Source organism: Oryza sativa, chromosome 6 (genome assembly GCF_034140825.1).
Source record: "Oryza sativa Japonica Group chromosome 6, ASM3414082v1".
In the NCBI taxonomy this organism is placed as follows: domain Eukaryota; kingdom Viridiplantae; phylum Streptophyta; class Magnoliopsida; order Poales; family Poaceae; genus Oryza; species Oryza sativa.
The window spans coordinates 30,324,294-30,347,905 of record NC_089040.1 but is presented as its reverse complement, the minus strand read 5'-3'; the positions used below and the strand labels follow the sequence as shown (position 1 = coordinate 30,347,905).

General features: G+C 39.5%; 2 protein-coding genes and 1 long non-coding RNA gene across 6 annotated transcripts; all 3 read left to right on the top strand.

The window, feature by feature from the left end:
* The first annotated feature begins 323 nt into the window (after positions 1 to 323).
* LOC4341965 (cadmium/zinc-transporting ATPase HMA2-like) lies at positions 324 to 8,013 on the top strand. The gene is made up of 10 exons (NM_001402933.1): positions 324 to 512; positions 690 to 933; positions 1,961 to 2,224; positions 3,702 to 3,799; positions 4,308 to 4,563; positions 4,667 to 4,804; positions 4,904 to 5,231; positions 5,302 to 5,504; positions 5,778 to 5,974; positions 6,070 to 8,013. The coding sequence occupies exons 2-10, from the start codon at positions 744 to 746 to the stop codon at positions 7,597 to 7,599; spliced, it is 3,204 nt and encodes a 1,067-aa protein (NP_001389862.1). The 5' UTR covers positions 324 to 512; positions 690 to 743; the 3' UTR covers positions 7,600 to 8,013.
* A 5,949-nt stretch (positions 8,014 to 13,962) lies between these two features.
* LOC4341964 (glycosyltransferase BC10-like) lies at positions 13,963 to 18,670 on the top strand. 4 transcript variants are annotated; one of them, XM_066311689.1, is made up of 12 exons: positions 13,963 to 14,084; positions 15,252 to 15,350; positions 15,447 to 15,697; positions 15,947 to 16,045; positions 16,425 to 16,525; positions 16,600 to 16,671; positions 16,829 to 16,919; positions 17,113 to 17,193; positions 17,664 to 17,723; positions 17,807 to 17,929; positions 18,056 to 18,094; positions 18,358 to 18,670. In XM_066311689.1, the coding sequence occupies exons 3-12, from the start codon at positions 15,641 to 15,643 to the stop codon at positions 18,484 to 18,486; spliced, it is 852 nt and encodes a 283-aa protein (XP_066167786.1). In that variant the 5' UTR covers positions 13,963 to 14,084; positions 15,252 to 15,350; positions 15,447 to 15,640; the 3' UTR covers positions 18,487 to 18,670. The 4 variants fall into 4 exon arrangements, with proteins under 4 accessions (XP_066167786.1, XP_015640891.1, XP_015640890.1 ...); XM_015785405.3 differs by having other exon boundaries at positions 13,963 to 14,111; XM_015785404.3 differs by having other exon boundaries at positions 15,252 to 15,697.
* A 1,582-nt stretch (positions 18,671 to 20,252) lies between these two features.
* Positions 20,253 to 21,403, top strand: LOC136356791 (uncharacterized). Its single transcript, XR_010741784.1, has 2 exons — positions 20,253 to 20,393; positions 21,068 to 21,403. It is a non-coding gene; the product is annotated as an uncharacterized lncRNA (long non-coding RNA).
* The last annotated feature ends 2,209 nt before the right edge of the window (positions 21,404 to 23,612 follow it).

Below are 23,612 nucleotides of genomic sequence, written 5' to 3'. Positions count from 1 at the left end.
GGCGATCGAGCAGTTGCAAAAACACGCGTGTACACCAACTAGTAGTAGTAGTTAACCATAATCCATATCCTCCTCCCTTATTAATCCCCTCCCCCAAAATCATCAATGCAAATTAATCTCCCCTCTTCTTCTTCTTCTACCTCCTTTTGGGATTAATCACTGGTAATTATAGATTTATAGGTGATTAATCACTCGGCATTGCCATTAGCGGTGGCGGTGATGCTTGTCTTCGTCATCGTCCACATCTCGTTGATGCGTGCTGCCGACTGCCGAGTGTCACCGAATCCTTAATAAATACTCCTCCTCGCCACCTTCGTCTCCTCCTATCCCCGATTCGCACAGCCAATCTCTTCTTGCTTCCTCCTCCTCCTCCTCCAGCCGCCGCCGCCGACGACGATTCTTGGTAGAGAGATTCTTGCGTTGTTTTACCTGCGTCTTGTTCTTCTTGGGAGTTGGGTGGATCGATTGATCGAGGTTTTGGAGGTTGGAAGAAGTGTGTGTTGTGGTGGGGGGTAAGTGAGATGGAGAACTGAATTCACTGAACTCATTTTCTTTCCTTTTTTTTTTGGTCTGACAAGAAGTAAAAATTCCTGAACCTGAAACCAACCAAAGGACAGGTTGGTCGACACGCCAAGATTGCTTTTGCTGCTGTGTCCTTCTCACTCTTGTTCTTGTTCTTGCTTCTTCAGGTTTGTAGAGAGAGAGAGGGCAAAGGCACGCAAAGAGGGAGAGAGTGAGGAGAGATGGCGGCGGAGGGAGGGAGGTGTCAGAAGAGCTACTTCGACGTGCTGGGGATTTGCTGCCCGTCGGAGGTTCCCCTCGTCGAGAAGCTTCTGCAGCCGCTGGAGGGCGTCCAGAAGGTCACCGTGATCGTTCCCTCCAGGACGGTCATCGTCGTCCACGACGTCGACGCCATCTCCCAATCCCAAATCGGTGAGAGCCCCCCTTTTTTCTTTTTTGCTTTCCGAGTGGATTGATTCATCTCCCTTTCGTGATTAAGATCGATCTCTCCTTCCATCTTGACTTGTCACTTATCATTGTCCTGTGATCAATGAATGATACCAATCATGCAACCGGTGACTGAGCCATCTTGTGGGATTTGTGGAGTTTTTGGGTGGGTCAAGAAGTCACACGAGACTAGACCAGACCAGAGTCTCAGTAATTTGAAGAAAACGATCTTTTTTATTTTCTTTGTCATGGCTGCTTGTTTGTTCATTGGATTTTCGATGATTTTATTTCTGTTCTTGCTAGTTTAATCAGAATCTTACTTTAATTATCGCAAGAAAAATTGGATCTTAACATATATATAGCGTGTTGAGCGATGGAAAGCATCACGCAAAGTTGCTTGCGTTTCTCATTCTGTTCTTGCTGTTCATGAGTTGTTCCAGTATCTGTATTTTTTTTTTGTTTGTTTGTTTGTTTGTTCACAATAAATTTCATTTCTAATCGTTGCTTGATTCAATAACTAGCCAGCCAAGCAAAGGTGGTGTCATGTGTTCGTTTGTTTTCATGGCTCGAGGCTGGGGACCACTTACCATGTCAGAAAATAAGTGCAAAATTTCATACTCCAACTCTACTAAAATGGGATGTTTGCTAGCGACAAGTGAACCGTCTTGGCAGTGGTCGCTATTGTTCATGACGCAGGGAGCAATTACTGATACGATTGGACATATCTCTTGACTCGTTAATTCTGACCTCAGCACCCCCGAAATCCTGCTAATTTTGCAGTTTCTGTCACGAGAATTAAGGAACTTGATTACTGTACAATACTGTCACACTCAATGAAACCGCCAGTTTTTCATCTTTGGTTCTTGAAACAGTCATTACATAATTTTAGATAAATGTTACTGTCCTTGAGGAGGTATACCAATTATGACAGATGGACAGTAAAATCAATCACGATTTTAGCATGACAAAACTCTTGAAAGCTTGATTTGATTTTGATATTTGCTGTTTTCAGTCAAGGCGCTGAATCAGGCAAGGTTGGAGGCGTCGGTTCGGGCTTATGGGAACGGCAGTGAGAAGATCACCAACAAATGGCCGAGCCCGTATGTTCTCCTCTGCGGACTTCTTCTGGTCGTGTCGCTGTTCGAGCATTTCTGGCACCCGCTCAAGTGGTTCGCGCTGGTGGCTGCGGCCGCCGGCTTGCCGCCGATCGTGCTGAGGAGCATTGCGGCCATCCGGAGACTCACCCTGGATGTCAACATACTCATGCTGATTGCTGGTAAGAACAGCCTATAATTCACCTGTGACATTAATGATGTTTCCTGTTATTGGTACCTTGAAAAAAAAAGAAGCTCCCTTTTGTTGGAGGATGGCCCTGACCATCACCTCCGACGATCGAAGACCCTTTGATCTTTAGGAGATAACTGAATTATAAAATTTTAAATAGGCTTCCTTCATCTGGTGGCCTAATGCATGCATTTTGGCTTGTACCAAAACCTACTTTCTCTCTTTAATGAAATGAAAAGCAGAGGTCCCACCATACTTTTTGAAAAGAAATGAACGTTTAAATAGTATCGAATGGTAGCAAACACATCTGCCATTAAGGATATCCTCCAATTGAATAGTCTCATTTGAAATAAGAAAACAAATTATTGACACAGCTTAGTAGTAGAGCATTGAGTTTTAACGTTGATGCCATGGGTTTGAAGCTTTTTTTTCTGTATTAAAAGGGCAACAGTATACTTGTTCCTTTTTTTACCATAGTATTCTCTTGTGTGTAGAAGACACAAATACAACACCACTTTGGGTAAATATTCAACTACGGATTGAAGTTGTGGGTATTATTGATACCTGTTCTACCAGTGTGACAATGGGTTGTGAAAAAAAAAGAGACAAAAGCAAGTTTCTTCACGAGGACCAATATGGTGGGTGATTAGTGGGAGAGCAGAAGCAGAAATCCATCTCTCAAAAGTTTATGTCTCACTTGCATAAACTTTTGCTTTCTTTTCTTTTCTAGAGGGTCCCTCACTTTCCATCACATCAAAAGGATATGTTGCTGTGATGCTAATATACGTGCTAGATGAACAATTCTGCTTCTTTTCCTCCATGTGGCGATGTCACCTCAGATAGGGCATCAGATTCCTTTTAGAACAAGCAACATATTTCTTATCAAGAAGCTACACATATTTCGAATAATTCTTTCTAGACTAATATCGTGGCATTGAGATAGCTCTATTGTGATATGCATATGGGAATATGGGATACATGAAAGAATCATCAAAAGAAACAAGAAATACCTTGTTTCAAAAAGAAAAAAAGATTTGGAAGATTTGGTAAAAAAAAAAGGAAAGTGCAAATTTTCTTTGTCGTATGTTGACAACATTTCTGGTTTTCTTAGTTAGGTGAATATATCAAATGATTTCTGTATATAATGTTTTATTTGACACGGAAGTGAAGTGAAAAAGTGGGGTTTTATTGGTACTACTAAGAAGAAGGCAAATTGTATATGTGAATATCTTATATTTTAACAAATATTATCATGAACCATGATTTCTATATCCTTTTTTCGCCGGGTGATTTCTATATCCTTTTTGGCACTATCTTCTTATCTTGGATGACCCATGCTATCTTGCCAGCACCTATGGGTAGATTACTTTCTACATGCCATTAAATCCAGGCAATTTTGGTAGGAGATGGATGACAACACAAAACCCAGAGTTTTGTATGTCTGTACTTACTTTTTTTGTTTGGTGCAGTTGCTGGAGCAATAGCTCTCAAGGACTATTCTGAGGCTGGGTTCATCGTCTTCCTCTTCACTACAGCTGAATGGCTTGAGACTAGGGCCAGCCACAAGGTCTATTTCCATCTCTTTTAGCTATTTTATTTTGCCTCACTATTCATGTTTGATTGCTGAGGTCATGATCAGGCCACTAACCGAGAAGGATCTATTGTTTATGACGTGTCACATTTATGGGCACAAATTCATGCTAATGCAGCATACTGGGCCTATAGATTTGGATGTGCACTAGCCCCACTGATTGGTGGACTGATGAACTGGTTGGACCAGAATCAGGCCCATGTTACTCATATATCATCAGTTATCAGTTTATCATCATTTTAGCATATACCCCCACCCCAAAATTGTCAAGGGAAAGACAAATAAACTTTTGTATCTAGTGGACTCAAACATGCATCTACACTCATAATGCGTATATAAAGCATGATCTAGGAAAGCAAGGTGAATCTACTAAAACAATAGTCTTCAAAAGGCAATAATAGTCAGCACACATGTGTATATTGGTATTAGTTATATTTGTTCTCTTTACTTAATCTCTGTAATTAAATGTTCCTTTGGCATGTAGGCCACCGCTGGGATGTCAGCTCTAATGAGCATGGCACCACAAAAGGCTATTCTGGCAGAGACCGGGGAGGTGGTTGCAGCCCGGGATGTGAAGGTCAATACAGTAATTGCTGTCAAGGCAGGGGAAGTCATTCCAATCGACGGTGTTGTTGTTGATGGACGTAGTGAGGTCGACGAGAGCACCCTCACGGGGGAGTCCTTCCCAGTGTCCAAGCAGCCAGACTCCCAGGTCTGGGCTGGCACACTCAACATTGACGGTAATATATGATGAACTGTCAGTTGATTTGATGTCCCTGATATGCCTAAAATTTCAAGGTGTGCTATTGATTCTGTATCAATTCTGTACTGGTGATGTATCAGGTTACATTGCTGTGAGGACGACTGCTATGGCTGACAACTCCGCGGTGGCCAAAATGGCAAGGTTGGTTGAAGAAGCACAAAACAGCAGATCCAGTACACAGAGGCTGATCGACACGTGTGCTAAGTATTACACACCTGGTAAGCTAAATAAAAGAGACTAGGCTTTTAGTAAAAATTTAGACACCAAAAACTTGGATCAGGTGGGTTTCTTACTGTTTACGTTGTTTGCACCTGCAGCGGTCGTTGTCATGGCAGGATCAGTAGCAGCAATTCCTGCAATAGCGAAAGCACATAACCTTAAGCACTGGTTCCAATTGGCTCTAGTTCTTCTAGTGAGTGCTTGTCCATGTGCACTGGTACTGTCCACACCCATTGCCACCTTCTGCGCGCTACTAAGGGCCGCAAGGACAGGGCTGCTCATCAAAGGAGGAGATGTCCTGGAATCCTTGGCTAGCATCAAAGTTGCAGCTTTTGACAAAACTGGTACAATTACTAGAGGAGAGTTCAGTGTTGAGGAGTTCCAGCCAGTTGGTGAACGTGTTTCATTGCAACAACTTCTTTACTGGTGAGACTCGTCGAAACTTTCACTTAAAATTTCTTCTTGTGTATTGCATTTAATTATATGGATATCACAGGGTCTCGAGCGTTGAGAGCAGATCAAGTCACCCCATGGCATCTGTCCTGGTTGATTATGCTCAATCAAAGTCTGTGGAACCAAAATCAGAGAATGTTAGTGAATTCCAAATATATCCTGGTGAGGGGATTTATGGTGAAATCGACGGAGCAGGCATATATATTGGGAACAAAAGAATTTTGTCAAGAGCTTCATGCGAAACAGGTTGGTGAAATTAAAAGGCTTCCTAAATGTGGTAGAACACTGTTGATAGTTTACGGTTAGTCACTGTTGAATTTGTTGTTAAATAAGAAAAATATCACTCCAACAGTAAATAAAATTGTTCTGCCTCAGGAATATTAAGTAGAACTAGTAATTGTGAATAGAGGTTTTGCTTCACTTTCTTTTGACCAAAACATGATCTTTGAGATATCCTGTTGAACAGTCTTGCGTTTTTGTAACTCTCATGTTTATCTTTTTAATTTTTTTTTTTTGTAGTTCCGGACATGAAAGATATGAAAGGAGTTACCATTGGATATGTGGCATGTAACAATGAATTGATTGGAGTATTCACTCTATCGGATGCCTGCCGAACTGGATCAGCTGAGGCCATCAAGGAACTGAGATCACTGGGCATTAAGTCAGTGATGCTTACAGGTGATAGTAGCGCTGCTGCCACATATGCACAGAATCAGGTAAAATAATTTTCAGTGTGAGTGGCTGTTTTTACTGTTGTTCGGTTTTGCATATTACAGCATCTAATTTTGCTCTTGTTTTTCTTTTCTGGCAGCTGGGAAATATCCTTGCTGAGGTTCATGCTGAACTTCTTCCAGAGGACAAAGTGAGAATTGTTGGTGAACTCAAGGAAAAAGATGGCCCTACGCTGATGGTTGGTGATGGCATGAATGATGCCCCGGCATTGGCTAAAGCTGATGTTGGAGTCTCTATGGGTGTATCTGGTTCAGCTGTTGCAATGGAGACAAGCCACGTTGCTCTGATGTCAAATGACATCCGCAGGATTCCAAAGGCTGTCCGGCTGGCAAGGAGGACGCATCGGACAATCATCGTGAACATCATATTCTCGGTGATTACGAAGCTTGCAATCGTTGGGCTTGCATTTGCCGGACATCCACTTATCTGGGCAGCCGTCCTTGCAGATGTTGGCACATGCTTGCTGGTGATCATGTACAGCATGCTGTTGCTGAGAGAGAAGGACAGTCGAAAGGCGAAGAAATGTGCTGCTTCTCATCACGGATCTCCAAAGAAGTGCTGTTCTTCTTCTCATCATGGATCTCATGCAAAGAAAAATCATGGCGTTTCCCACCATTGTTCGGATGGTCCGTGCAAATCAATGGTCAGTTGCAAAGAATCATCAGTTGCAAAGAATGCTTGTCATGATCACCACCATGAGCATAACCATCACGAAGAGCCAGCCCACAAGCATTCTTCGAACCAGCATGGTTGCCATGATCACAGCCATGGCCATAGCAACTGCAAAGAGCCAAGCAACCAGCTGATTACAAACAAGCATGCTTGCCATGATGGTCATAACCACTGCGCAGATACGAGCAATCTGCACGACACCAAGAAGCATGACTGCCATGGCCATGAGCATAGCACCTGCAAAGAAGAACTCAACGCTTTGCCTCCCACCAATGACCATGCTTGCCATGGCCATGAACATAGCCACTGTGAAGAACCCGTTGCTCTGCACTCTACCGGCGAACATGCTTGCCATGAGCATGAGCATGAGCATATCCACTGTGACGAGCCAATCGGCTCGCATTGCGCTGATAAGCATGCTTGCCATGACCATGAACAGGTTCATGAGCATCATTGCTGTGATGAACAGCAAACTCCGCACACCGCAGATTTGCACCCCTGCCATGACCATGACCATGACAACCTGGAGGTCGAGGAAGTAAAGGACTGCCATGCTGAACCACCTCACCACCACAACCATTGCTGCCATGAACCTCATGATCAGGTCAAGAATGATACTCATCCAGTCCAGGAGCACTCGATCTCGATCGAAGAATCATCAGACCACCATGAGCATCACCACAACGAAGAACACAAAGCCGAAGATTGCGGACATCATCCGAAGCCGAAAGATTGTGCTCCACCTCCAACTGACTGCATCAGCAGAAACTGTTGCAGCAATACCAGCAAAGGTAAAGACATTTGCTCGAGCTTGCACAGGGATCATCATACCAGCCAGGCCAGCCGGTGCTGCAGGAGCTATGTGAAATGCTCCAGGCCCAGCAGGAGTTGCTGCAGCCACAGCATAGTGAAGCTGCCTGAGATCGTAGTGGAGTAGTAGGAAATTCAGCAATGTCTGCACATATCATCAGAAAATATAGCAACCTCGTCATCGGCGAAATGTAGAAAAAGCCGATGCTGCTATGCGTTTGATCTTTTTTTTTTTAGTCGTGCTGCTTTTGCTTCAGCTAAAGAAAAAAATGTTGTTTGTAGAGGTGTCTGGTTTTGAGACGAAGCAGGTGTTTGAATCATGAAATGTATAAGCCTGCTTTGTGGTTTTCTTTCCCGGTTGTGATCGAGGCATCATCTCCTGTAAGAATCTGAGAAGGTGCATGAAATCTGCCATTTCTGGGAGCGGGAGGACTAGCTGGTGCTGGGATTAACTTGCTTCCAAAAACTCTTTAGATTTTGAAACATTTGACCAACAATTAGTCAAATATAAATTAAATTCTATTCGATGAAAACAATGTTATTTGATTGCCTCTTGAATTTGCTCTCCTATGACTATATGATTTTGTTACTACAAACCTTGTACCGTGTAAAATTAATAGTTAAACATTAGTTTTGAAAACCGTGCAAAGATTCAGGGTTTTTTAGTTTCACAAATATGAGGAATTGCTGGTTTTATTTAAGAAAAGTTTAAGGTTAATTTGAGATTACTACTTGAGTTTACTCGATCTAGAAATATCACAAGATCACATCTAGTGAAACAACTATCGACAAGTAGTATTCTAAAATTCTTTATATTTGTAGACAGATACTCTAATGGAAATGGTTGAGTTTTTTTCAGCGGAATCGAATCAACGAAGCAATATAATGGTTCGTTCCCTACAAACTATTCTATATAAAAGTTCTTCAAAAAATCAAATAAACTCATTTTTTTAAATTTATATTAGTTAGTATATAATTAATCGTGCATTAATAAGCTTTCTTGTTTTGTGTGGGACTGAAAACCTTATCCTACTTGGCCAAAGGAATGCACCCTAGTCCAACATCTATGCTAGCGTTGGTCTGCATTTTTGATAATGGAAACCAATCTAGCATATATATATCTAAATGTGGGGGTAGGGGGGGGGAGTGGGGGTATGGGTGTGTTTCACGCTAAAATTGGAAGTTGGGTTGAAATTGGAACGATGTGACGAAAAAGTTAAAAGTTTGTGTGTAGAAAAGTTTTGATGTGATGAAAAAATTGGAAGTTTTGATGTGATGGAAAAGTTAGAAGTTTAAAGAAAAGGTTTGGAACTAAACTCGGCCTATGTTTTGGAAGAAATGGTGATCTTTGATGGATCCGATCATCGGATTAGAGGAGGAAGATAGATCCAGCCACCATAATAGAGAAAGAAAGTGGATCCAGTCATTGGAGCAAAGGAAGAAGGTGGATAGTAACATTGTTGCACTTCTGGTGTATTTGAGTGTTTCATCCTCTTTTGACTTTTTGATTAGATATTGCATACGACGAGCGATGTATTTTATTTGATACATATAAATGTTTTGATGTTGCAAGTAGCTGTTTTTTTTTTCCAATGTTGCATCTATTTGAAGCATTGTCCACTAAGTGATGAAACATTTTTCATTGAGTAATGATACATTTATAATAATTTTACTAAAACATTATTTCATCGAGTGATGAAACATTCGTAAATATCTTTTATATACGGTGTAACATCATTTAAAGATTTGCCATGACGTGTTTGATCTCTATTCAAATTTTGAACTCTAGACAAGTGAAGGGAGAGTATTTAATACTCTATTATAAAATATAAATATTTTTAGCATAGTGACGACTGACGAGTCAAACATTTTTAAGTTTAACTATTAATAGAAAAAAAAGATTAATCATGTAAAATTGATATTACTAGATTTATCATTAAATAAACTATCATGATATGTAACTCTTTGTATTTACAACATCTTAGTTTTATATATATTCTTAGTTAAATAACATCTCAGAGATCGTGTCGGAGTTTAAAAATACTTATATTTTGAGACGCCTCGGTCTCATTAAAAAACCAACACAGTAATAGACACATCATAGTACTATAAATCTGGACATACCTCTGTTCAGATTCGCTGTAATATAATATGTCACATCCGGACCTGGATTTATCTTTTTTTTTTGAGACGGAGGGATCCTCTGGCATGTGAGCATAATAAATGTGTGACCTACTCCCTCCGTCCAAAAAAAAAGACAAACCCTAGGTTTTCGTGCCAACGTTTGACTGACCGTCTTATATGAAATTTTTTTATAATTTATATTTTCATTATTATTAGATGATAAAACATGATTAATACTTCATGCGTGACTTATCTTTTTAATTTTTTTCATAATTTTTTCAAATAAGACGGACGGTCAAACGTTGGACACGGAAACCAGGGTTTGTCTTTTTTTTTTTTGGGACGGAGGGAGTACGTAGCAACCACTTAAAATCAGAACACAATAGTGCAGAGGATGTGTTTTCTTGCCAGTACTAAATCAACATAATCCTAGTATGATATAACAACAAAAAAGTACAAAACAGCTGAGACGAGCACTTCAATTTATAGGTGTCCAAACGGGCGGCACGGCCCGGCCCGGCACGGGCACGGGTCCGGCACGGCCCGTTTCGGCACGGCCCGTTAGGCACGGCTGATGAAACGGGCCGTGCCGTGCCGGCCCACGTGCCGAGCCGCCGGCCCAAGCACGGCCCGTGGATGGCCGGGCCGTGCCCGTGCCGGCACGGCACGCCTGCGGCCCACGGGCCGTTCGGGGCACGGCGGCCCGTGAAGGCAGGCCGCCAGCCTGCAGTGCACAGTGTTTTTTTTAAAAAAAAAAACAAAGGAAATGTATAAGGAAAAAAAATTAAAAATGGAAATAAAATGTTTAAAAAAAAGTAATGATTTACTAATGTTAAAAAATGAAAAAATGGTATTTAAAAAATGGAAATAAAAGTTTTTTAAAAAAGTAATGATTTGCTAATGTTAAAAAAAAGAAAAAATGGTATTTTTTTGTTGTGTTGAAAAATTTAAAAATATAGATTGTGATTCATTATTTTGAAATAATTTAAAGATAAATCCACACTTGCGAAAATATTGCAAAAGAATTTGTTAAAAATAGTAATGACCTTTATTGATGTTTATATCATTACAGGATACAATGATACATGCTGCCTCGTTAAAAACTTTGTCATGTAAAAACTCATAGGGGAAAATGAGAAAACCATGACAAAGAAAAGAGTACAGCTCAAAGGTCAGAACTACTTCTAACAAAATTCTACTGGGGTTGGTCTGGATCCAGGTAGAGTTGCTCGAACTGGGCGGCCAATTCTTGGTTGTCCGCAGTGTATTGGGCATGTTGTCGAGCAAGCTCCCAGTCTTTAACGCTTAGTAGCATTTCGACGTGGTCGCTGCGCAGAGTCGTCCTCCGGTCTTCGATGATTCGGCCGCATAGACTGAAGGCCGATTCGGAGGACACCGTCGACACGGGCACCGTCAACACATCCCGTGCTAGTTTTGAACGCACAGGATATGTTATCTTGTGGTCATTCCACCACCCGAGGACGTTGAAATCTTGTGCTTCGTGGTGGATGGCGTCGCTGTCCAAACAACCGGACAACTCTTCGGCCACAACATGCGAAGAGGCGTCTCCACTTGTAGCCGACGAACTGCCACCACCTTGGATTGAACTTGAAGACGATCCACCCCAAATCCTACCCCACTGTATCTTCTTCTTACCTGTAGTGGGGATAGGAGGGGGTCTCTGCTGGCGAACTTCCTGAAACTTTACTTCATATCTTCCAAAAACCTCATATAATTTACGTCTAACCTCAGTATAAAAAGAACTATAATCTACACCTATAGTATCTCCAACAAGTGATAAAATAGCAGACAATCCCCTTAATTTACACCTAGGATCTAAAACAAAAGCAAAAGCATACAACATAGGTATATTTTTCCAATATTTCAAATATTTTTGTTTCATGTGAAAGACAGGTTCAGTTAGAACGTCATCATTTTCGTATTCTTTAAATAAAGTAGCAATTTCAAGAAGGTTGTGCAAAATTATATTAGCAGTTGGATAATAAACTTGTGACAAAGTTAGAGTACAATCATAAAAAGTTTCTAGAAATTGGTGAAATTTTTGGACAATTGCCCAAACATGCTCGTTCAGTACTGAAGACCCGTCACTGTTTCTTGGGCCACCACGTGACTGAACAAAATCAGAAAGTAAACTACTATAAGGTAAAACAACTTTTAACATTAAATACGTTGCATTCCACCGATGCTCTGCATCGGTGGCAAACTTACGAGCTTTCACACCGGCCGCATTGCAAAACCTCTTCCATGCAGCAATCCGCGGGTTAGAAGCAGTTAACCACGCGATTGCTTGACGAACAGCATCGATGTGGTCACCTACCCTCTTCATGCCAGTCTTAACAATCAAATTAATTATATGACATGCACAACGCTGATGGAGTAGAAAAGATTGAGCATACACACAAAATAAAGGTTGCAATATTTCAATAGCCCTAGAATTAGCAGATGCATTATCTAGGGTGACAGCAAATATTTTATCAGCAAGATTAAATTCATTAATTACTTCCCTAATTCTTTCAGCTATGTTTTCTCCTGTATGTGAGACATCTATTAACCTAAGCCCTAAAACTCTCTTTTGTAATTGCCAATCATCATCAACAAAATGAACAACTACGCTAAGATAATCCTCTCTAGCTCTACTACTCCATATATCTGAAGTAACACTAACAGAGAAAGTACATGTACTAAACAGTTCCTTAAGTGCAGTTGCTTCCTTGTGATAAACATTCTCTAAATCTCTAGTTGATGTTTGTCTACTCACAGCTTTAAACCTAGGGTTATGAGATTGCTGAATGTAATGTTCAAAAGCAGGGGACTCCCCAAAGTTCAGGGGTAAATCTTGTCTGGCGATTAACCGGACAAGAGATTCCCGAGCAACCATGGGATCGTACTCCCAACTGCGTACCGTACCGTCTGGGTTTACCATAAGTTGCTGCTGCCGGAGTTGTATTCCTTGCTTCTTGGCACACGACTCCGCATGGCGCTTGAGGTGACCTGTACCACCAGAAGAACGAGCAGATAAAATTTGCCTACATATTCTACAACGGGCTTTCGATACCTCCCTTCCGTCGGGGCATGTTTCCTTTATCTCGTCGAAGTTTTGCCACACAACGGAGGTTCTCGATCTCTTCGAGCCGGTGTGTGTCGAAACACTTCCGCTCGCGGTTCCGGAAAATCCTTCCGAAGCTATCGCCGCCTGAACCGGTACCTCCTCAACGACAGCCGTATGAACCGGTACCTCCTCCACAGATGGTGGAGTTGGAGCCGATCCGGAGGTACCGTCAAACCCCGACATGTAGTTGGGGTCGAAATCACCCAAGGTGAACGACGGCGACTGGTATGGAAAGTTCGGATCCATTCTGAAAATTTAAACCGACATAAACAAATTTTCGAATATTTATTGAATTCACAAACACAATACAAATAATACACAAATTTGAATATTACTTACATCTTTCCAACCGCGAGCTCTTCAAACCTCTGCGATCAAACTGTTGAACTACGAAACTAATTTTGATTTTTGACAAAATTTGAGCAAATTTTGTCAAAATCAAAAAAAATGCACACTTGAGAACAAAGAGAGCACTTAAAACACTTGAGAGCACAAGATGAGGAGTGTGGGATGAGGAGAAATGGCTGGGGTTCATGCCCTATTTATAGGGCGAAATTTGAGATTTTTTGGAATTTTTTCGAAATTTTTATGAATTTTTTAGCCTCCCAACGGTTATTTTCAAATTTGAACGGTCAAATAGCCGTTAGTGCCACGTGGCGCCTTCCCATTCGACCGCCGCCCGCCCTGTCCACGCCTGACGGGCCACCGGCGAAACGGGCCGTGCCGTGCCGCGGGCCGTGCCGTGCCGGCCTGCTACAGTAGCCGTGCCGTGCCATGCCGGCCCGCGGGCTCGGCCAGCGGCCCAAGCACGGCACGGCTACTCGTGCCGTGCCGGCACGGCCCGTTACTGTAGCAGGCCGTGCCGGGCCGTGCCTGCTACAGGTTCGGCCGTGCCCCGGGCGGCCCGTTTGGCCCGGCCCGTTTGGCCACCTCTGCTGCAATTATTTCCCTACACATCTCAACTTGGAGACCGCGACGCCTATGCACGCGTGGCAATCAGCAGCGGTGGCTGCGACGGTCAGCAGCGGCGGCGGCGGCGGCGAGCTTCCGCTCCGGCAAGGCAGGCACTGACCGAACCGGGCTAATCCGCAAAAATCACCATCCAAACCCGCAGCTTAATTGGGACTAATAAAATGAAAAACTAAATGACAGCTGCTATTACTCCTACCAGTGGTAAATTCCCGGTGCTTTAGCAGCAAAAGTGTAGTAAACCCTGTCTCTCCACCTTTCCACCTCACTCCTCTCCCACCATCATTCACAGCCGTGCTTCGCTCCTCCAAACCCAAAAAATTTCTCCTGCTTTTGTTTCCTGCACACCGGCTAGATCTCGCCAAGAACTCGGTAATCCCAAGCCCTGGGTGAGTGAGATCCAGCTTCGCAAGAAGGTGATAAGAGTGATTCTGCTCTTGCTACGCTTGTCAGTTAAAGGCCCCTTTTTTTTGGGTTTTTGGGTGGTTTCTGCTTGATGCGGAGATGGGAAAGGAGGGATTTTTAGGGCCTCTCTCCTGTGATTCTTGCCTGCGTTGGTGTGATTATGGGTGTTGTGTGTTTGTGTTCTTGCGAGGATTTGTGATTTGGGAGTGTTGCTAATATTGTGGAGTTGGGGGTTTTTTGGTGAGGCAAGAAGGGGGAAGGAACAGTTTTTTGTTCTGTTCTTGAAATTATTTTCTATCTTTTTCTTCGGTTAGTGTTTCTTTCAAGTAGTTTTAGCCCTTTGCTTGCGCGGAAGCACGGGAATTTACTGATTTTTCAGTGAATGCTTGGAATCTTTAAGTGGTTTTGAGAGGTTTCTTGCTATAAAATACATGTGAACAGGAAAAATGTGAGATGTTAGGTTTGCTTTTTGTTCAGATTGGATAGCTCGAACTAGTTCGGTTGGTGGTAATTGGTGAGGTTTTAGGGGTTTAAGGGGGTTGCTTTCTCATGTGCAAAGGGGAATGTGGGATAATCATCTGAAACACGCAGGCAGCGTGCATACCTTAAAATGCAAGTTACACATGTTTTATAAACCAGCAAGAAACAAAAGCAAAGTTGTTTGTTATATGTGCTACATAGTGTAAGCTATAGGCTCAAGATTTCGTCTTACTGTGGCTTAATCTGTGGGCTGAAGATCTGCAACTCTTCTTGCAGAGTTTTCTGTGCAATGATCAAACCCTAGATTAATCCTTTGCTTTGTCTGCTAGAACATTAGTCAATGGTCAATGACAGTTTTAGGCATACATTTTCTTCCTTTTCACCTAAGGAATAAGGTCTGCTCTCGAAAACAAAGGAGTTGCATCTTATTCATCTGAGTCACCACAACTTCTGTAAAAGAACCTTGTTCCATTATCGAGCATATGCCCATAACTTTCATAGAAAGAAACACGAGAATTATAGACAAATGCTGAGTTGACATCATTTTTAGGATTAAAGCTGTTTCATAATCTATACATTTCCCTTATCATTCGGTCCATATTGTTAACCAGAATATGAAAAATGCTGATTGAAATCATTAAGCTGCAATTCTCATTCCCCATGTTTTTCAGGTTTTGGGGGTTCTTGGGCAGTTCTGCCAGGAGAGTGACACTGGATGATTGCATAAATGAAGCTTGCTGAATGTAGATTGTGAAGTTCTCCTTTCCTGCGTACGGCCATATACACTTTTATCATGGCACCGCGCAACAGGTCTTCAGCTAGAAGGCCTCTCTGGATTGTCATCTTGATTGCTTTTGTCTGTGCAGTAGGCATTGGAGCCTATCTTTATACACCCCAGCATTACACACCTTGTTACTTGGTGTCATCAAATTCCTGTAGTTCTCGGCCTCCTCCAGAACCTGCTAGGGTTTACACTGATGATGAGATTGCTGCTCGTATTGTCATAAGAGATATCATTTTGGCACAGCCAGTTCAGTCAAAGAATCCAAAAATTGCTTTCATGTTCTTGACACCCAGTTCATTGCCATTCGAGAAGCTTTGGGAAAAGTTCTTCATGGTATGATATTTACGCTATTGTAATAAAGATCTTAATTGCACTTTTTACTCATTGATGATTAATCTTGCATTATGTAATAATTATAAGTAGCACTAATTTCTTCTTATCAGGAATGCATGTTATTGATTTTTGTTCACGTTTTATTTTCTGGAAGAGCTTCATGCCAATCTCATGAAAGTTATAAGATATGCTCACTTGCTGAGGTGCACGTGGATGGTACTGAATCCAGATACTTGGGTGTACTTTCAGGGGCATGAAGACAGATATACCATATATGTACATGCATCAAGAGAAAGGCCTGTTCACGCTAGTCCGATATTTAATGGCAGAGATATTCGAAGTGAAAAGGTAATTTGCTAGATTTGATTTAGAGGTGACCTCATTTTTGCAACAATACGTTTTCTCACTTTCTCTAGTACATTTTGCCCCCCAAAATAGTTGGTGTCTTGCCTAATCGCTGATAGGTACAGAATCATAGTCAGATCCTTGGTTAAACATTCCTTTTGAATATTTTTCCTAGACAACGGCAGTGATTTCTGTTCTAGTTTGAAACCAAATTTAATTGTAACTTCCATTTAGATTCTACAAAAATCTTCATAAAACAACATATAATAGCAAGTAGGTTTTAAACAGTACCAAAAGAGCGTATGCCCTAAGGAGCACTAAGCTCCCGTTATCCACTGGAAAAACTGGTTCCCAACAATAACAACAGAAACTTTTCTTGTAGGTAGTCTGGGGCACAATTTCAATGATTGATGCAGAGAGGAGGCTTTTGGCTAATGCACTGCAAGATCCTGATAACCAGCATTTTGTCTTGCTCTCTGAGAGGTTAATCATTTTCTTTTGTTCTTATCCTTAATCATATCTTAGATCCATACCCTAATACTTTGTTCTCATTACAGCTGTGTACCACTTCATAACTTTGATTATGTATATAGCTATCTTATGGAAACAAATATCAGCTTTGTTGACTGGTAAGTGGACGCCTTTAAACCCTGAATGTTATTACATGTGTAGACACACTTAAAGTTGAACAGATGTTTGATTCAGGATCTCCAGTGCCCCTTTCATTCATGATTGCTAACAGACATTATAGTTTCTCCACTGACACGCCAACTGCTTTTTCTTCAGTTTTGACGATCCTGGTCCACATGGAGCAGGCAGATATTCTGATCATATGCTACCTGAAATTGTTAAGAGAGATTGGAGAAAAGGTGCACAGGTATACTTTAATATGCATAATTTTTCTAGAAAGTATTGCAAACTGTTGCTTTGCCTTTTCATTTTCTTCCCTTTTACAAATGTTTAGAGCGGGTGCTGTGGAACTTCAATAATCCTGGGTATTATACTCTAAAGAATTGCTATATTGTCATACAGTCTAACCTCACACATTCTGATATGTTTTCCTCTTGCAGTGGTTCACAGTGAAACGTCAGCATGCAGTTCTTATTCTTTCCGATTTCCTTTACTATGCAAAGTTCAAGCGGTACTGTAAGGTAAAATTGCATTCAAATGGGTAAAGTGAATTTAAAAGGTGTATTGGTAGAAGTGTAAGCCATTAGATAATATTATTACAGACAGCATCGTATTGGTTTAGTACTAGCACAGTGAATGCATTATGGAAATCTCCATGCTATTTCATTGCAGTTGTAACTTGTACTAGGCTACTTGCTCTGTCCTTGTGATTTTTCCTCAGTGAATGCACATAGAAAGCCCCACTTTGTATTTTCTGCACACCATGCAGCATTATATGGTCTAGCACTGGTAAACCATAACGAGTGCAAATCCCCTTACTGCATTTGTTACACAGTAGTTTTGAGTTTTGACTTGTACTACTATTGTTTTTAATCAATTCCGATGACCAATGAAATGCTTTGGTTCATTTCTCTACATCTTTATGACCACTGAATTGCTGTTGTTTCCTGAATTTTAGCTCTTTACTGATCTTGTGATTGCACTTTTGCAGCCGGGAAACGAATGGCATAACTGCTATTCTGATGAACACTATTTGCCAACCCTCTTTAATGTAAGAACTCTCAAAAACTCTTAAATGATGTTTTTCAGTTGTGTTTACTTCCCAGTGATTTCAGGCCGTTATTGTACCTGCAGATGGTTGATCCAACTGGAATTGCAAATTGGTCAGTGACACATGTTGATTGGTCTGAAGGAAAATGGCATCCTAAAGCTTACAGGGCTGTTGACACAAGCTTTGAACTGCTTAAGAATATTTCGGTGAGCTCTGGTATACTTGTACATGCAAAAGAAGGGGAAACATACATGTTTTATTTCCTTAATGGCCAATTTTCGCAAAAATCTGCATTCTTGGGATTTGTCTAATTAATAATGAAATTTTTGCAGTCCATTGATGAGAGTATTCATGTTACAAGCAATGCAAAGGTAGAGTTATTTGATCTTTTCCTCTTCTTGCTTTCTAGTACTAGAATCTTCAAGTTAGTTCTGTGAGACTGAACAAGTTCTCCCCTTCTTTACTGCATGCATATTTGACATGTTCCTACCTAGATTTAACTTGAAATTCTAATGTGACTGACTGGCTGAACAAATTTCTTGAATCAACACTGTTTCTACAAATCGATTTAATTTTTTTTCACATTTTCACAATTCTTTTGAGGAGGATTTTGATAAATTGTTTGGTCTTGCAGCACCAAGTGATGAGAAGACCGTGCCTATGGAATGGCATGAAGAGGCCTTGCTACCTATTTGCACGGAAATTCTATCCCGAGGCACTCGACAATCTGATGAACATTTTCTCAAACTTCACTATCATCTAAGGGAAGGATGAATCAAAAACCTAGTTTGCATGTAACACTACAGTATAGGCCTTGGAAAATCAGAAACCCAGAGAGACTCGCTGAATTGTTTTTTGTGATCTCTCTTGGAACATCAAATGATTTTCCTTTTTCGCGAAGATGTTGCATGGTTTGCAGTTGAAAGAGCAGTCAAATTTGTTCCTCACTGCGCTGTTCTGAGCAAATGATGTGTTGTTCATAATGAACTTCGTAGTCATCCATCTGCATATTCATGGGTGCAGCTACCTGATCAGTTTGCCTGTAACGCTGCAGTGTTGGCAATGTTGTAGTGTTTCATTGCTGAGGAAGATGAAAAATCCAGAGAGATTTGCCAATTTTTTCTTGAAAGCTCTCTTGGAACATCAAATGGTTTTCTATTGCGAACTGTAATGATGATGTTTGAGCACAATGATTTTGATCAACAACTTCCCTATATGAAGAATATTCAGTTTGAAGAGTAAAATTGTTTTTGTTCAGCAGGAAATCGATCGTATCTTCCTTATTAGGTAGGCATCATAATGTGAAATAGAGTAAATTGCACTTTACACTAGATAAAGTGTAGCTTGTTTAACGTATACTTTCACTTTACACCAACACCAGGTTATATCAAAACAAGTTTTTAGTTTGCATTAGGTTGTATCATATAATTAAAGAGAGATCTTGTAAAACATGAGTAAAATGTACGAAATCTTCTTGAATTTAGACTGTTTTACAACGTTTCTTCCAGATATTATGAATTTTTTTTATAGGGTTCTTGATGTATCCTGATGTTAAGTGGAACTTATTTTAAGATAACTTGTCTTGGTGTAAAGTGAAAATATATGCTAAATTTGGTGAAAGAAAAAGAAACATACTATGTTTTACCTGGTGTAAAGTGCAAAATACTCTATGAATTTTTACCGTTTTCTTTTGGAGCAAAACTTTATGAATTTTACTAAGCAATAAGCACCAAACAAAAAGAAAGATGCACTTGGAGAACGATTTTGCTATATCTCACTCGAAAGATTTTTTCTTATCTCTCACTCGATTTTCTTACTCAAATTTACAGTGCATTTTCTGGTAAGTTACAGTGTAATTTATGAAACTTACACTGTAACTTTTGTAAGTTACACTGTAATTTTTGAATCTTCGCATGTAAATTTTAAATTTTGTATTGGATTTGGTCTTTTTATTGAGGATATGGTAATTTAGTGTCCATTATGGTGTTTCTTAATTGCTTTTTGCTTTTTATTATATCTATCGGATTTTAATCTAAAGATTAAAAATCTGTGTGATACGATTATAAAAATCTTTCGAAAGATGTATAGGTACTCCCCTTGGAGAAACACATAAGCCTAATGAATTTAGATCTAGTCTAATTTGGACCCATCTATAGCCCATGCGTGGGAAGAACCAGGCCCATAGTTGATGATTTTTCTTTTATTTTCTAGCAGATCTGAAGGATTTATCTTTTATTTTCTAGCAGATCTGGAGGATTTATCTTTTTTACTTTCTAGAAGACCTGAAGGATTTATCTTTTATTTTCTAGCATATCTGGAGGATTTTTCTTTTATTTCCTAGCAGATATGGAGGATACACTATAAATGGCACCACTATAACAGAACATTGATATCCATGCCTAAATGCATTATCACTTAGTACCAATAAAATAATAAAAATATGAATTAATTAATGTGCTAGCTAGCCTATCCAAACCTCTCTCTATATATACACACACTATATATAACAAATACCATTTCACAATCACAGTGACTACATACATACATATACCATTGCAGTCATGGCGCTCATGAAGAACAATAGCATGATGGTTCTGTGCTTGGCAGTTCTTGTGCTTATGTCTGCCACTTCCATATCTTGCCATGCACCACCAGCAAGGAATAGTGATGGTACACCTTATTTCCCTTATCCCCTCTCAATCGATGTGTTCTTTTACAAAGATAGTATATAACTTCTACTCTTTCTTAGACTCTGTACCAACTTAAAAAATACTTGTAACCCGAAAATAATATAAATTGAAATTGGTGGATGAAATTATGCACCCGTAACTCTATCATCACACACGTGTGTCTTTGCAGTGTTGTTAATCTGCATATGTCTACTATTATAAAAATTAAAGATGTTTTTACCAGTATTTTGGTATATCATCCATGTTTGAGTCGGTTTTTAAGTTTATTCGTTTATAGAAATACAAATCCGTATTTGAGTTAAATTTTAAGTTCGTTTGCTTTTGGAAATACAAAATGAGTTGTATAAGCAATCTCTTAAAAAAAACTCGCATGCTAACTTGAGATAAAAGTCGGACTCCTAACTACATCTCATGATTTTCTAAAATAAAATATCCAAGCGAACTTCCATGGTGAATTTCACCCTAGCTAAACCGTATAACAATTACAAGATTAGCTAAACCGTATAACAATTACAAGATTAAAATAATCTTCACCCGTTGCAACGTACGTGTATTTTTTTCTAGTGCATAGAAAATATTTGTATGTCTTAATAACATTTTTGTGTTTCTCTTAAATAAAATCTTTACGAGACTAATGTGCTTCATTATGTGCAGGAACTATTTGCATCTATTATCCAGCTTGCACGATCGAGGGATGCGTGATAATGTGTGGAAAAGTTGTTGGCGCGAATACAGGCCATTGCGACAATTATGGAAATTGTTGTTGCCCGAATTTGACAAAATGATGGATACAACAAATCCAAAATAATGTGAAAGTTGTCTCATGCAGTGGTGAAAAAAAAACTAATATGTATCCCCTCATGGTCTAAATCAAGTTATTATTTGATCTTGGTCATGCACCATGTGCAAATGATGAAGTTATTTTGATGTTTTTTCTTTCCCGAATTTGTAAAATAGGATAATTGAAAATAAATCAGTTTACCCCTTGCAGCGTTGATGTTCTAGGCGTCGTAGAACATTTTCAATTACCTTATTTTGTGATGGTTGATAGACCATTCAATTTTTTCAGGGGATGATGGATGAAGAGTTCAATTGTGATATCTATTCACCTTTGGTCAAAGTAAAACTTTTATCTACTCATAGTCATATGAATAAATAGGGCCCCTAATTTTCCTAGTTTTTAAGAGCAGGTTCAATCGCTACTTCTCACTTCCTTATCAAGGGCCATGGAAACTATATGGTATGCATGTACAAGTAGCTAGACATAGTATGTATTTTCATTTTTGAGAGAATGTCTCGTCGTATTTTTATATCACTTAAATAGTAATATTTTAATAAAATGAAAAAAAATATGTTATATACCACCCTACAAAATGCAAGTTAGAATTCGATTTCTACGAGTTGTAAAAAACAAACTAAATAGTAAAACGTACTTTTACGGTCATATTTGTTTTTCTTCTAGAACTTATAAAAGTTAAATTTGATCATGATCGAATATTCGTGGAATGATACATCACATATTAATCTATGTTATTAATTGTTTTAGACTTTTTCCATAACTGTTTAGAAGATTGATCTCTTAACAATATTACACTTTCTGATCTATTGCGAAGATGTTGCATGCTTTGCAGTTGAAAGAGCAGTCAGATTTGTTCCTCACTGCGCTGTTCTGAGCAAACGATGTGTTGTTCATAATGAACTTAGTAGTCATCCATCTGCATATTCATGGGTGCAGCTACCTGATCAGTTTGCCTGTAACGCTGCAGTGTTGGCAATGTTGTAGTGTTTCATTGCTGAGGAAGATGAAAAAACCAGAGAGATTTGCCAAATTATTCTTGTATAAGCTCTCTTGGAACGTCAAATGGTTTTCTTTTGCGAACTGTAATGATGATGTTTGAGCAAAAATGATTTTGATCAACAACTTCCCTATATGAAGAATATTCAGTTTGAAGAGTAAAAATTGTTTTTGTTCAGCAGGAAATCGATCTTATCTTCCTTATTAGGTAGGCATCATAATATGAAATAGAGTAAATTGCACTTTAGACTAGATAGAGTGTAGCTTGTTTAACGTATGCTTTCACTTTACACCAGGTTATATCAAAACAAGTTTTACTTTGCATTAGGTTGCATCATATAATTAAAGATAAATCTTGTAAAATATGAGTAAAATGTACGAAAACTTCTTGAATTTAGACTATGTTTCACAACGCTTCTTCCAGATATTATGAAATTTTTATAGGGTTCTTGATGTACCCTGATGTTAACTGGAACTTATTTTAAGATAACTTGGTGTAAAGTGAAAATATATGCTAAATTTGGTGAAAGAAAAAGAAACATACTACTACCCGGTGTAAAGTGCAATATACAGTGAATTTTTACTGTTTTCTTTTGGAGCTAAACTTTATGAATTTTACTAAGCAATAAGCACCCAACAGAAATAAGGCAAATTTTGCTACAGGACACTTCTTATGTGTGGTTTTAGCCCTAGGACACTGCCCAAACTCACTTTTTGGGGAAAACACTCCATAAACGTGATAATTTACCAGTGGACACCGCGCCGATTAAAATAATAATTTCCAGTTAGGGAGGAGAGAGAAATCGCGTGAAATGTCAAAAATGCCCTTGGGCCCATATCATCGACACGGAGGGAAAAAGAAAAATGGAGAGAGAGAGTTAGTGTGTGTTTGCTGAGTCACTAGACCTGGAGATGGATGAAATAGGGTGGTCTAAATTGAAATGTAAAGTTAGTTGTTCTATAAATGAAAAGAATGGTTAAAGGATAACATAATATGAAAACTTTTAAGAATACATAGTACGAACTGTAATTTACTTTTTTTTCTTTAGCACAATTAAAGATGAGTTGTCTATTATTACCCGATACTCCTGTGATATACTAAGTCTTTAGCATAATTAAAGATAAGTTGTCCATTACCTGATAGTCTTGTGATATATTAAGTATTGTGGGGTCAGTGTACTTGGCTTTTACTAATAGTCTCATGATATGTTGATGCATGAAGATGCAGACTTCTACTAACACGGACTGATTAATTATGGTTAGATAGATTCAGCTAAAAAAAGATAAAATTAATGCCATCAATTTTGCTCAACAATAAAGCATTCGATTGTGGTCTCCTTCTCTCACTGCATGATATACGATTGTAGGTATTTCCGTAATTCTTACATGTTATTTTTTCTAAAT